The sequence below is a fragment of the Bombina bombina genome, chromosome 7, assembly GCF_027579735.1.
Source record: "Bombina bombina isolate aBomBom1 chromosome 7, aBomBom1.pri, whole genome shotgun sequence".
NCBI classification, from domain to species: Eukaryota; Metazoa; Chordata; class Amphibia; order Anura; family Bombinatoridae; genus Bombina; species Bombina bombina.
Window position 1 is genome coordinate 641,869,592 of NC_069505.1, and position 12,279 is coordinate 641,881,870.

A 12,279-nucleotide genomic window follows, 5' to 3' on the forward strand; every position below is an offset into this window, starting at 1 on the left:
TGTTGTTGGAATTCACAACTTTAGGTAAAAATTCAAAAGAAGTTCGCAACACCGCCTTATCCTGATGAAAAATCAGAAAAGGAGACTCACAAGAAAGAGCAGATAATTCAGAAACTCTTCTGGCAGAGGAGATGGCCAAAAGGAACAAAACTTTCCAAGAAAGTAATTTAATGTCCAATGAATGCATAGGTTCAAACGGAGGAGCTTGAAGAGCTCCCAGAACCAAATTCAAACTCCAAGGAGGAGAAATTGACTTAATGACCGGTTTTATACGAACCAAAGCTTGTACAAAACAATGAATATCAGGAAGAATAGCAATCTTTCTGTGAAAAAGAACAGAAAGAGCAGAGATTTGTCCTTTCAAAGAACTTGCAGACAAACCCATATCTAAACCATCCTGAAGGAACTGTAAAATTCTCGGAATTCTAAAAGAATGCCAGGAAAAATGATGAGAAAGACACCAAGAAATATAAGTCTTCCAGACTCTATAATATATCTCTCAAGATACAGATTTACGAGCCTGTAACATAGTATTAATCACAGAGTCAGAGAAACCTCTTTGACCAAGAATCAAGCGTTCAATCTCCATACCTTTAAATTTAAGGATTTGAGATCCTGATGGAAAAAAGGACCTTGTGACAGAAGGTCTGGTCTTAACGGAAGAGTCCACGGTTGGCAAGAGGCCATCCGGACAAGATCCGCATACCAAAACCTGTGAGGCCATGCCGGAGCTACCAGCAGAACAAACGAGCATTCCTTCAGAATCTTGGAGATTACTCTTGGAAGAAGAACTAGAGGCGGAAAGATATAGGCAGGATGATACTTCCAAGGAAGTGATAATGCATCCACTGCCTCCGCCTGAGGATCCCGGGATCTGGACAGATACCTGGGAAGTTTCTTGTTTAGATGGGACGCCATCAGATCTATTTCTGGAAGTTCCCACATTTGAAAAATCTGAAGAAATACCTCTGGGTGAAGAGACCATTCGCCCGGATGCAACGTTTGGCGACTGAGATAATCCGCTTCCCAATTGTCTACACCTGGGATATGAACCGCAGAGATTAGACAGGAGCTGGATTCCGCCCAAACCAAAATTCGAGATACTTCTTTCATAGCCAGAGGACTGTGAGTCCCTCCTTGATGACTGATGTATGCCACAGTTGTGACATTGTCTGTCTGAAAACAAATGAACGATTCTCTCTTCAGAAGAGGCCAAAACTGAAGAGCTCTGAAAATTGCACGGAGTTCCAAAATATTGATTGGTAATCTCACCTCCTGAGATTCCCAAACTCCTTGTGCCGTCAGAGATCCCCACACAGCTCCTCTGTTGAAATTACAGTCCAGGTCGGAAGCACAAAAGAAGCCCCCTGAATTAAACGATGGTGATCTGTCCACCATGATAGAGAGTGTCGAACAATCGGTTTTAAAGATATTAATTGAGATATCTTCGTGTAATCCTTGCACCATTGCTTCAGCATACAGAGCTGAAGAGGTCGCATGTGAAAACGAGCAAAGGGGATCGCGTCCGATGCAGCAGTCATAAGACCTAGAATTTCCATGCATAAGGCTACCGAAGGGAATGATTGTGACTGAAGGTTTCGACAAGCTGTAATCAACTTTAGACGTCTCTTGTCTGTTAAAGACAGAGTCATGGACACTGAATCCATCTGGAAACCCAGAAAGGTTACCCTTGTCTGAGGAATCAAAGAACTTTTTAGTAAATTGATCCTCCAACCATGATCTTGAAGAAACAACACAAGTCGATTCGTATGAGATTCTGCTAAATGTAAAGACTGAGCAAGTACCAAGATATCGTCCAAATAAGGAAATACCACAATACCCTGTTCTCTGATTACAGACAGCAGGGCACCGAGAACCTTTGTAAAAATTCTTGGAGCTGTAGCTAGGCCAAACGGCAGAGCCACAAACTGGTAATGCTTGTCCAGAAACGAGAATCTCAGGAACTGATAATGATCTGGATGAATCGGAATATGCAGATATGCATCCTGTAAATCTATTGTGGACATATAATTCCCTTGCTGAACAAAAGGTAAGATAGTCCTTACAGTTACCATCTTGAACGTTGGTATCCTTACATAATGATTCAATATTTTTAGATCCAGAACTGGTCTGAAAGAATTCTCCTTCTTTGGTACAATGAAGAGATTTGAATAAAACCCCATCCCCTGTTCCGGAACTGGAACTGGCATAATTACTCCAGTCAACTCTAGATCTGAAACACATTTCAGAAATGCTTGAGCTTTTACTGGATTTACTGGGACACGGGAAAGAAAAAATCTCTTTGCAGGAGGTCTCAACTTGAAACCAATTCTGTACCCTTCTGAAACAATGCTCTGAATCCAAAGATTGTGAACAGAATTGATCCAAATTTCCTTGAAAAAACGTAACCTGCCCCCTACCAGCTGAGCTGGAATGAGGGCCGCACCTTCATGTGGACTTAGAAGCAGGCTTTGCCTTTCTAGCTGGCTTGGATTTATTCCAGACCGGAGATGGTCTCCAAACTGAAACTGCTCCTGAGGATGAAGGATCAGGCTTTTGTTCTTTGTTGAAACGAAAGGAACGAAAACGATTATTAGCCCTGTTTTTACCTTTAGATTTTTTATCCTGTGGTAAAAAAGTTCCTTTCCCACCAGTAACAGTTGAAATAATGGAATCCAACTGAGAACCAAATAATTTGTTACCCTGGAAAGAAATGGAAAGTAAAGTTGATTTAGAAGCCATATCAGCATTCCAAGTTTTAAGCCATAAAGCTCTTCTAGCTAAAATAGCTAGAGACATAAACCTGACATCAACTCTGATAATATCAAAAATGGCATCACAGATAAAATTATTAGCATGCTGAAGAAGAAGAATAATATCATGAGAATCACAATGTGTTACTTGTTGCGCTAAAGTTTCCAACCAAAAAGTTGAAGCTGCAGCAACATCAGCCAAAGATATAGCAGGTCTAAGAAGATTACCTGAACACAGATAAGCTTTTCTTAGAAAGGACTCAATTTTCCTATCTAGAGGATCCTTAAACGAAGTACCATCTGACGTAGGAATAGTAGTACGTTTAGCAAGGGTAGAAATAGCCCCATCAACTTTAGGGATCTTGTCCCAAAATTCTAATCTGTCAGACGGCACAGGATATAATTGCTTAAAACGTTTAGAAGGAGTAAATGAATTACCCAAATTATCCCATTCTTTGGAAATTACTGCAGAAATAGCATTAGGAACAGGAAAAACTTCTGGAATAACCACAGGAGTTTTAAATACTTTATCTAAACGTTTAGAATTAGTATCAAGAGGACCAGAATCCTCTATTTCTAAAGCAATTAGTAGTTCTTTAAGTAAAGAACGAATAAATTCCATTTTAAATAAATATGAAGATTTATCAGCATCAACCTCTGAGACAGAATCCTCTGAACCAGAGGAATCATCAGAATCAGAATGATGATGTTCAGTTAAAAATTCATCTGTAGGGAGAGAAGTTTTAAAAGATTTTTTACATTTACTAGAAGGAGAAATAACAGACATAGCCTTCTTTATGGATTCTGAAACAAAATCTCTTATATTATCAGGAACATTCTGCACCTTAGATGTTGAAGGAACTGCAACAGGCAATGGTACTTTACTAAAGGAAATATTATCTGCTTTAACAAGTTTGTCATGACAATCAATACAAACAACAGCTGGAGGAATAGCTACCAAAAGTTTACAGCAGATACACTTAGCTTTGGTAGATTCAGCACTTGACAGTGATTTTCCTGTAGTATCTTCTGACTCAGATGCAACGTGAGACATCTTGCAATATGTAAGAGAAAAAACAACATATATATAAAGCAAAATTGATCAAATTGATCAAATTCCTTAAATGACAGTTTCAGGAATGGGAAAAAATGCCAAAGAACAAGCTTCTAGCAACCAGAAGCAATAAAAAATGAGACTTAAATAATGTGGAGACAAAAGTGACGCCCATATTTTTTCGCGCCAAATAAGACGCCCACATTATTTGGCGCCTAAATGCTTTTTGGCGCCAAAAATGACGCCACGGAACGCCAACATTTTTGACGCAAAATAACGTCAAAAAAATGACGCAACTTCCGGCGACACGTATGACGCCGGAAACGGAAATAGAATTTTTGCGCCAAAAAAGTCTGCGCCAAGAATGACGCAATAAAATGAAGCATTTTCAGCCCCCGCGAGCCTAACAGCCCACAGGGAAAAAGTCAAATTTTAAGGTAAGAAAAATGTTAAATTAAAATGCATTATCCCAAATATGAAACTGACTGTCTGAAAATAAGGAAAGTTGAACATTCTGAGTCAAGGCAAATAAATGTTTGAATACATATATTTAGAACTTTATAAACAAAGTGCCCAACCATAGCTAGGAGTGTCACAGAAAATAAGACTTACTTACCCCAGGACACTCATCTACATATAGCAGATAGCCAAACCAGTACTGAAACGAGAATCAGCAGAGGTAATGGTATATATAAGAGTATATCGTCGATCTGAAAAGGGAGGTAAGAGATGAATCTCTACGACCGATAACAGAGAACCTATGAAATAGACCCCTTAGAAGGAGATCACTGCATTCAAATAGGCAATACTCTCCTCACATCCCTCTGACATTCACTGCACGCTGAGAGGAAAACCGGGCTCCAACTTGCTGCGGAGCGCATATCAACGTAGAATCTAGCACAAACTTACTTCACCACCTCAATTTTCCTATCTAGAGGATCCTTAAACGAAGTACCATCTGACGTAGGAATAGTAGTACGTTTAGCAAGGGTAGAAATAGCCCCATCAACTTTAGGGATCTTGTCCCAAAATTCTAATCTGTCAGACGGCACAGGATATAATTGCTTAAAACGTTTAGAAGGAGTAAATGAATTACCCAAATTATCCCATTCTTTGGAAATTACTGCAGAAATAGCATTAGGAACAGGAAAAACTTCTGGAATAACCACAGGAGTTTTAAATACTTTATCTAAACGTTTAGAATTAGTATCAAGAGGACCAGAATCCTCTATTTCTAAAGCAATTAGTAGTTCTTTAAGTAAAGAACGAATAAATTCCATTTTAAATAAATATGAAGATTTATCAGCATCAACCTCTGAGACAGAATCCTCTGAACCAGAGGAATCATCAGAATCAGAATGATGATGTTCAGTTAAAAATTCATCTGTAGGGAGAGAAGTTTTAAAAGATTTTTTACATTTACTAGAAGGAGAAATAACAGACATAGCCTTCTTTATGGATTCTGAAACAAAATCTCTTATATTATCAGGAACATTCTGCACCTTAGATGTTGAAGGAACTGCAACAGGCAATGGTACTTTACTAAAGGAAATATTATCTGCTTTAACAAGTTTGTCATGACAATCAATACAAACAACAGCTGGAGGAATAGCTACCAAAAGTTTACAGCAGATACACTTAGCTTTGGTAGATTCAGCACTTGACAGTGATTTTCCTGTAGTATCTTCTGACTCAGATGCAACGTGAGACATCTTGCAATATGTAAGAGAAAAAACAACATATATATAAAGCAAAATTGATCAAATTGATCAAATTCCTTAAATGACAGTTTCAGGAATGGGAAAAAATGCCAAAGAACAAGCTTCTAGCAACCAGAAGCAATAAAAAATGAGACTTAAATAATGTGGAGACAAAAGTGACGCCCATATTTTTTCGCGCCAAATAAGACGCCCACATTATTTGGCGCCTAAATGCTTTTTGGCGCCAAAAATGACGCCACGGAACGCCAACATTTTTGACGCAAAATAACGTCAAAAAAATGACGCAACTTCCGGCGACACGTATGACGCCGGAAACGGAAATAGAATTTTTGCGCCAAAAAAGTCTGCGCCAAGAATGACGCAATAAAATGAAGCATTTTCAGCCCCCGCGAGCCTAACAGCCCACAGGGAAAAAGTCAAATTTTAAGGTAAGAAAAATGTTAAATTAAAATGCATTATCCCAAATATGAAACTGACTGTCTGAAAATAAGGAAAGTTGAACATTCTGAGTCAAGGCAAATAAATGTTTGAATACATATATTTAGAACTTTATAAACAAAGTGCCCAACCATAGCTAGGAGTGTCACAGAAAATAAGACTTACTTACCCCAGGACACTCATCTACATATAGCAGATAGCCAAACCAGTACTGAAACGAGAATCAGCAGAGGTAATGGTATATATAAGAGTATATCGTCGATCTGAAAAGGGAGGTAAGAGATGAATCTCTACGACCGATAACAGAGAACCTATGAAATAGACCCCTTAGAAGGAGATCACTGCATTCAAATAGGCAATACTCTCCTCACATCCCTCTGACATTCACTGCACGCTGAGAGGAAAACCGGGCTCCAACTTGCTGCGGAGCGCATATCAACGTAGAATCTAGCACAAACTTACTTCACCACCTCCATAGGAGGCAAAGTTTGTAAAACTGATTTGTGGGTGTGGTGAGGGGTGTATTTATAGGCATTTTGAGGTTTGGGAAACTTTGCCCCTCCTGGTAGGAATGTATATCCCATACGTCACTAGCTCATGGACTCTTGCTAATTACATGAAAGAAACCAGGCCCCGCCCATCGTGGGCGTAACTCGAGTCTAACAGAGACACCGCATGGGAAGAAAAACATGTCGGTTTGCCAATAAACCAAATAAAGAGAAACGCCAATGTGCCCCTCTTAATCACACACTCCCCTGACCAGTTATAAGTTACTACAGATAACGATAGCCCTTGGGGAACAATCCGCATCTCCCAGCGTCAGCCCACACACAGTATACTGAAGTATAAGTGAACTGCACAAAAAACAGTTGATAGCAAACAAAAATAAAGGGGATTCCAGGTACACCATTTCATTTTACACTGTGCATACTAATTACCCCTCCCCAGTACAGGGAATACATTTCAGTCTGTTCTGATGTATCTAGTTTCCCCAGAAGCAAATGACTGAACATACCTCAATGCGGAGCGCAGCATGACACGGTTCTCCACACTGAAGATGTTCTTTACACTACCTTCAACCGATCTGTAGGAACCATCAGGATCTTAGATAATGTTTGCTAAGATCATTAACATCAGGGCAGAAAATAAAATGTCTCCAGTCCTCTTGGGAAGTTATTGACTGACGATTTCTCCCTGAGAAAAATAGTACTCACTGGCACCATTTTAAAATAAAAAACTTCTTGATTGAAGAATCTAAACTAACACCTCTTTTCCTCTTTTCTTGTAACCCCAGAAATAAAAGTCAGCACTTACCTCAATCTGCCCGACAGCAATGACAGTCCACCCGGCTTGCGAGGTCCTAATTTTCTCCTCACATTGGCCTGTGGAAATAAAAAGTAATGAGTTTTACTCTTCCCTCAGACTTTACAAACAGGGCAGCATCAGTATGGGAGGCGCAGTGAGAATAATGTCCCACAAGTTCCCATTGCTTAAAGCCACCAAATGCTTCTCTTTTTACTGAAGAGACTGATCTGGTCTAGGCTACACCCCAGAACAAAGTAGCACACTGAGGCACCACTTTTAAAAATAATAAACTCTTGATTGAAGAATCTATAACTAACACCTCACTCTGCCTCTTCCTATCACTAACACAGGCAAAGAGAATGACTGGGGTGGGAGGGAAGGGAGGAGCTATATATACAGCTCTGCTGTGGTGCTCTTTGCCTCCTCCTGCTGACCAGGAGGTGATATCCCACAAGTAAGGATGAAATCTGTGGACTCATCATATCTTGTAAAAGAAAAAACTAACATGGCTGTCTGGCGCTACACAACTGCACGGAGTAAAAAACCCAACATGGCTGTCTGGCGCTACACAATTGAACAGAGGGAAAAAAACAACATGGCCGTCTGGCGCTACTCAACTGCACTGAGAGGAAAAACTAACATGGCCGCCTGGGGCTACACATCTGCACTTAGGGAAAAAAACATGGCCGCCTGGCGCTACACAACTGCACAAAGTAAAAAAACTAACATGGTCGCCTGGAGCTACACAGCAGCAACTATCTCTACTCATCACTTACCACAGACTACTGTCCCTCTGCCTAGGGTTTCACATCACTTACCACAGATTACTGTCCGTCTGCCTAGGGTTTCAAGTCACTTATCACAGACTACTGTCCCTCTGCATAGGGCTTCACGTCACTTATCACAGATTGTCCCTCTGCCTAGGGTTTCACGTCACCACAGATTACTGTCCCTCTGCCTAGGGTTTCACATCACTTATCACAGACTACTGTCCCTCTGCCTAGGGTTTCACGTCACTTATCACAGATTACTGTCCCTCTGCCTAGGGTTTCACATCACTTATTACAGATTACTGTCCCTCTGCCTAGGGTTTCACATCACTTATCACAGATTATTGTCCCTCTGCCTAGGGTTTCATGTCACTTATCACAGATTACTGTCCCTCTGCCTAGGGTTTCACGTCACTTATTACAGATTACTGTCCCTCTGCCTAGGGTTTCACATCACTTATTACAGATTACTGTCCCTCTGCCTAGGGTTTCACGTCCCTGATCACAGATTACTGTCCCTCTGCCTAGGGTTTCACATCACTTATTACAGATTACTGTCCCTCTGCCAAGGGTTTCACATCACTTATCACAGATTACTGTCCCTCTGCCTAGGGTTTCACATCACTTATTACAGATTACTGTCCCTCTGCCTAGGGTTTCACGTCCCTGATCACAGATTACTGTCCCTCTGCCTAGGGTTTCACATCACTTATTACAGATTACTGTCCCTCTGCCTAGGGTTTCACATCACTTATCACAAATTACTGTCCCTCTGCCTAGGGTTTCACATCACTTATCACAGATTACTGTCCCTCTGCCTAGGGTTTCACATCACTTATTACAGATTACTGTCCCTCTGCCTAGGGTTTCACGTCACTTATCACAGATTACTGTCCCTCTGCCTAGGGTTTCACATCACTTATCACAGATTACTGTCCCTCTGCCTAGGGCTTCACATCACTTATTACAGATTACTGTCCCTCTGCCTAGGGTTTCACATCACTTATCACAGATTACTGTCCCTCTGCCTAGGGTTTCACGTCACTTATCACAGATTACTGTCCCTCTGCCTAGGGTTTCACGTCACTTATTACAGATTACTGTCCCTCTGCCTAGGGTTTCACATCACTTATTACAGATTACTGTCCCTCTGCCTAGGGTTTCACGTCCCTGATCACAGATTACTGTCCCTCTGCCTAGGGTTTCACATCACTTATTACAGATTACTGTCCCTCTGCCTAGGGTTTCACATCACTTATCACAGATTACTGTCCCTCTGCCTAGGGTTTCACATCACTTATTACAGATTACTGTCCCTCTGCCTAGGGTTTCACGTCCCTGATCACAGATTACTGTCCCTCTGCCTAGGGTTTCACATCACTTATTACAGATTACTGTCCCTCTGCCTAGGGTTTCACATCACTTATCACAGATTACTGTCCCTCTGCCTAGGTTTCCTATGATGTACAGGGGTAGAAAGTTTGAGACAGTGTTTGAAGATATCCGTTAAAAAAAAACAAAAAAAAAACACAACCTTAGAAAATGTGTAGTGGTAATTACTGGGTTATGGAGTAATATAATCATCATTTAATGCATTTTCACTGACTTAGAAAGGCTGAACTAATCACTAGCACATGTATAAAGTTTTCCCTGACTTGCGTTGAAATGAGCACATGATAACGTTTCTATTATTTAGTGTCACTTACCCTTGCTGGTGCTCAAATGAGGTTCCTCCTGCTCATTCTTTAGCTCCTTCACGTATGGCTCCTGCCCACACTCTATACTGCAGACAAGTGAAGGTGTTGTGCTGACAAGTCCTATAAGAGAAGATCTCAGTGATTACATAATGACCCTCTTCATCACACAATGGTAACACAAACAATATTAGGGTTAGCTTCTTCTTTTGCCTCTGAACCAGTAACACAAAAACATACAACATGACAGCCTCATGCCATTCAGGACCTAGGATCACCTCTTCAGAGCATGAGCTATGGTTACTTTGTGAGCCTTTGGCTACGTTAGGGTTAGTCACTAATAGTGCACACACCGTGCTATGGAATGTATAGTATTATCTACAGTAACATACAACATGACAGCCTCATGCCATTCAGGACCTATGATCACCTCTTCGGAGCATGAGATATGGTTACTTTGTGAGCGGTTGGGTTAGTCACTAATAGTGCGCTCATCGTGCTATGGAATGTATAGTATTATCTACAGTAACGTACAAAATGATAGTGTCAAGGTATATATGAAGATTAATAACATAATTTATGCAAGAACTTACCTGGTAAATTAATTTCTTTCATATTGGCAAGAGTCCATGAGCTAGTGACGTATGTGATATAAATTCCTACCAGGAGGGGCAAAGTTTCCCAAACCTCAAAATGCCTATAAATACACCCCTCACCACACCCACAATTCAGTTTAACGAATAGCCAAGAAGTGGGGTGATAAGAAAGGAGCGAAAGCATCAAACAGGTAATTGGAATAATTGTGCTTTATACAAAAAAATCATAACCACCACAAAAAAGGGTGGGTCTCATGGACTCTTGCCAATATGAAAGAAATGAATTTATCAGGTAAGTTCTTACATAAATTATGTTTTCTTTCATGTAATTGGCAAGAGTCCATGAGCTAGTGACGTATGGGATAGCAGATACCCAAGATGTGGAACTTCCACGCAAGAGTCACTAGAGAGGGAGGGATAAAATAAAGACAGCCAATTCCGCTGGAAAAATAATCCACAACCCAAATCAAAAAGTTTTAATCTTATAATGAAAAAAACTGAAATTATAAGCAGAAGAATCAAACTGAAACAGCTGCCTGAAGTACTTTTCTACCAAAAACTGCTTCAGAAGAAGAAAAAACATCAAAATGGTAGAATTTAGTAAAAGTATGCAAAGAAGACCAAGTTGCTGCTTTGCAAATCTGATCAACAGAAGCTTCATTCTTAAAAGCCCAGGAAGTAGAAACTGACCTAGTAGAATGAGCCGTAATCCTTTGAGGCGGGGATTTACCCGACTCCACATAAGCATGATGAATCAAAGACTTTAACCAAGACTCCAAAGAAATGGCAGAAGCCTTCTGACCTTTCCTAGAACCAGAAAAGATAAAAAATAGACTAGAGGTCTTCCTGAAATCTTTAGTAGCTTCAACATAATATTTCAAAGCTCTTACTACATCCAAAGAATGTAAAGATCTCTCCAGAGAATTCTTAGGATAAGGACACAAAGAAGGGACAACAATTTCTCTACTAATGTTGTTATAATTCACAACTTTAGGTAAAAAATTAAATGAAGTCCGCAACACTGCCTTATCCTGATGAAAAATCAGAAAAGGAGATTCACAAGAAAGAGCAGATAACTCAGAAACTCTTCTAGCAGAAGAGATGGCCAAAAGGAATAAAACTTTCCAAGAAAGTAATTTAATATCCAGAGAATGCATAGGTTCAAACGAAGGAGCCTGTAAAGCCCTCAGAACCAAATTAAGACTCCAAGGAGGAGAAATTGACTTAATGACAGGCTTAATACGAACCAAAGCCTGTACAAAACAATGAATATCAGGATGATTAGCAATCTTTCTGTGAAAAAGTACAGAAAGAGCAGAGATTTGTCCTTTCAAGGAACTTGCAGACAAACCCTTATCCAAACCGTCCTGAAGAAACTGTAAAATTCTAGGAATTCTAAAAGAATGCCAAAAGAATTTATGAGAAGAACACCAAGAAATGTAAGTCTTCCAAACTCGGTAATAAATCTTTCTAGACACAGATTTACGAGCCTGTAACATAGTATTAATCACTGAATCAGAGAAACCTCTATGACTAAGTATTAAGCGTTCAATCTCCATACCTTCAAATTTAATGATTTGAGATCCCGATGGAAAAATGGGCCTTGAGATAGAAGGTCTGGCCTTAACGGAAGTGTCCAAGGTTGGCAACTGGCCATCCGAACGAGATTCGCATACCAAAACCTGTTTGGCCATGCTGGAGCCACCAGCAGTACAAACGAACGCTCCATTAGGATTTTGGAAATCACTTTTGGAAGAAGAACTAGAGGCGGAAAGATATAGGCAGGTTGATAATTCCAAGGAAGTGACAACGCGTCCACCGCTTCCGCCTGAGGATCCCTGGATCTGGACAGATACCTGGGAAGTTTCTTGTTTAGATGAGAAGCCATCAGATCTATTTCTGGAAGTCCCCAGATTTGAACAATCTGAAGAAATACCTCTGGGTGAAG

At 40.3% G+C, this 12,279-nt stretch overlaps 1 protein-coding gene across 1 annotated transcript in view; it reads right to left on the bottom strand.

Annotated features, from left to right (window-relative positions):
• LOC128635694 (oocyte zinc finger protein XlCOF6.1) overlaps positions 1 to 12,279 on the bottom strand; it is a 120,100-nt gene that overhangs the window by 59,873 nt on the left and 47,948 nt on the right. Inside the window, exon 2 of the mRNA XM_053688821.1 lies at positions 9,748 to 9,858. Within this exon, the coding sequence (XP_053544796.1) occupies positions 9,748 to 9,858 (111 nt within the window). The remainder of the gene's footprint in view (positions 1 to 9,747; positions 9,859 to 12,279) is intronic.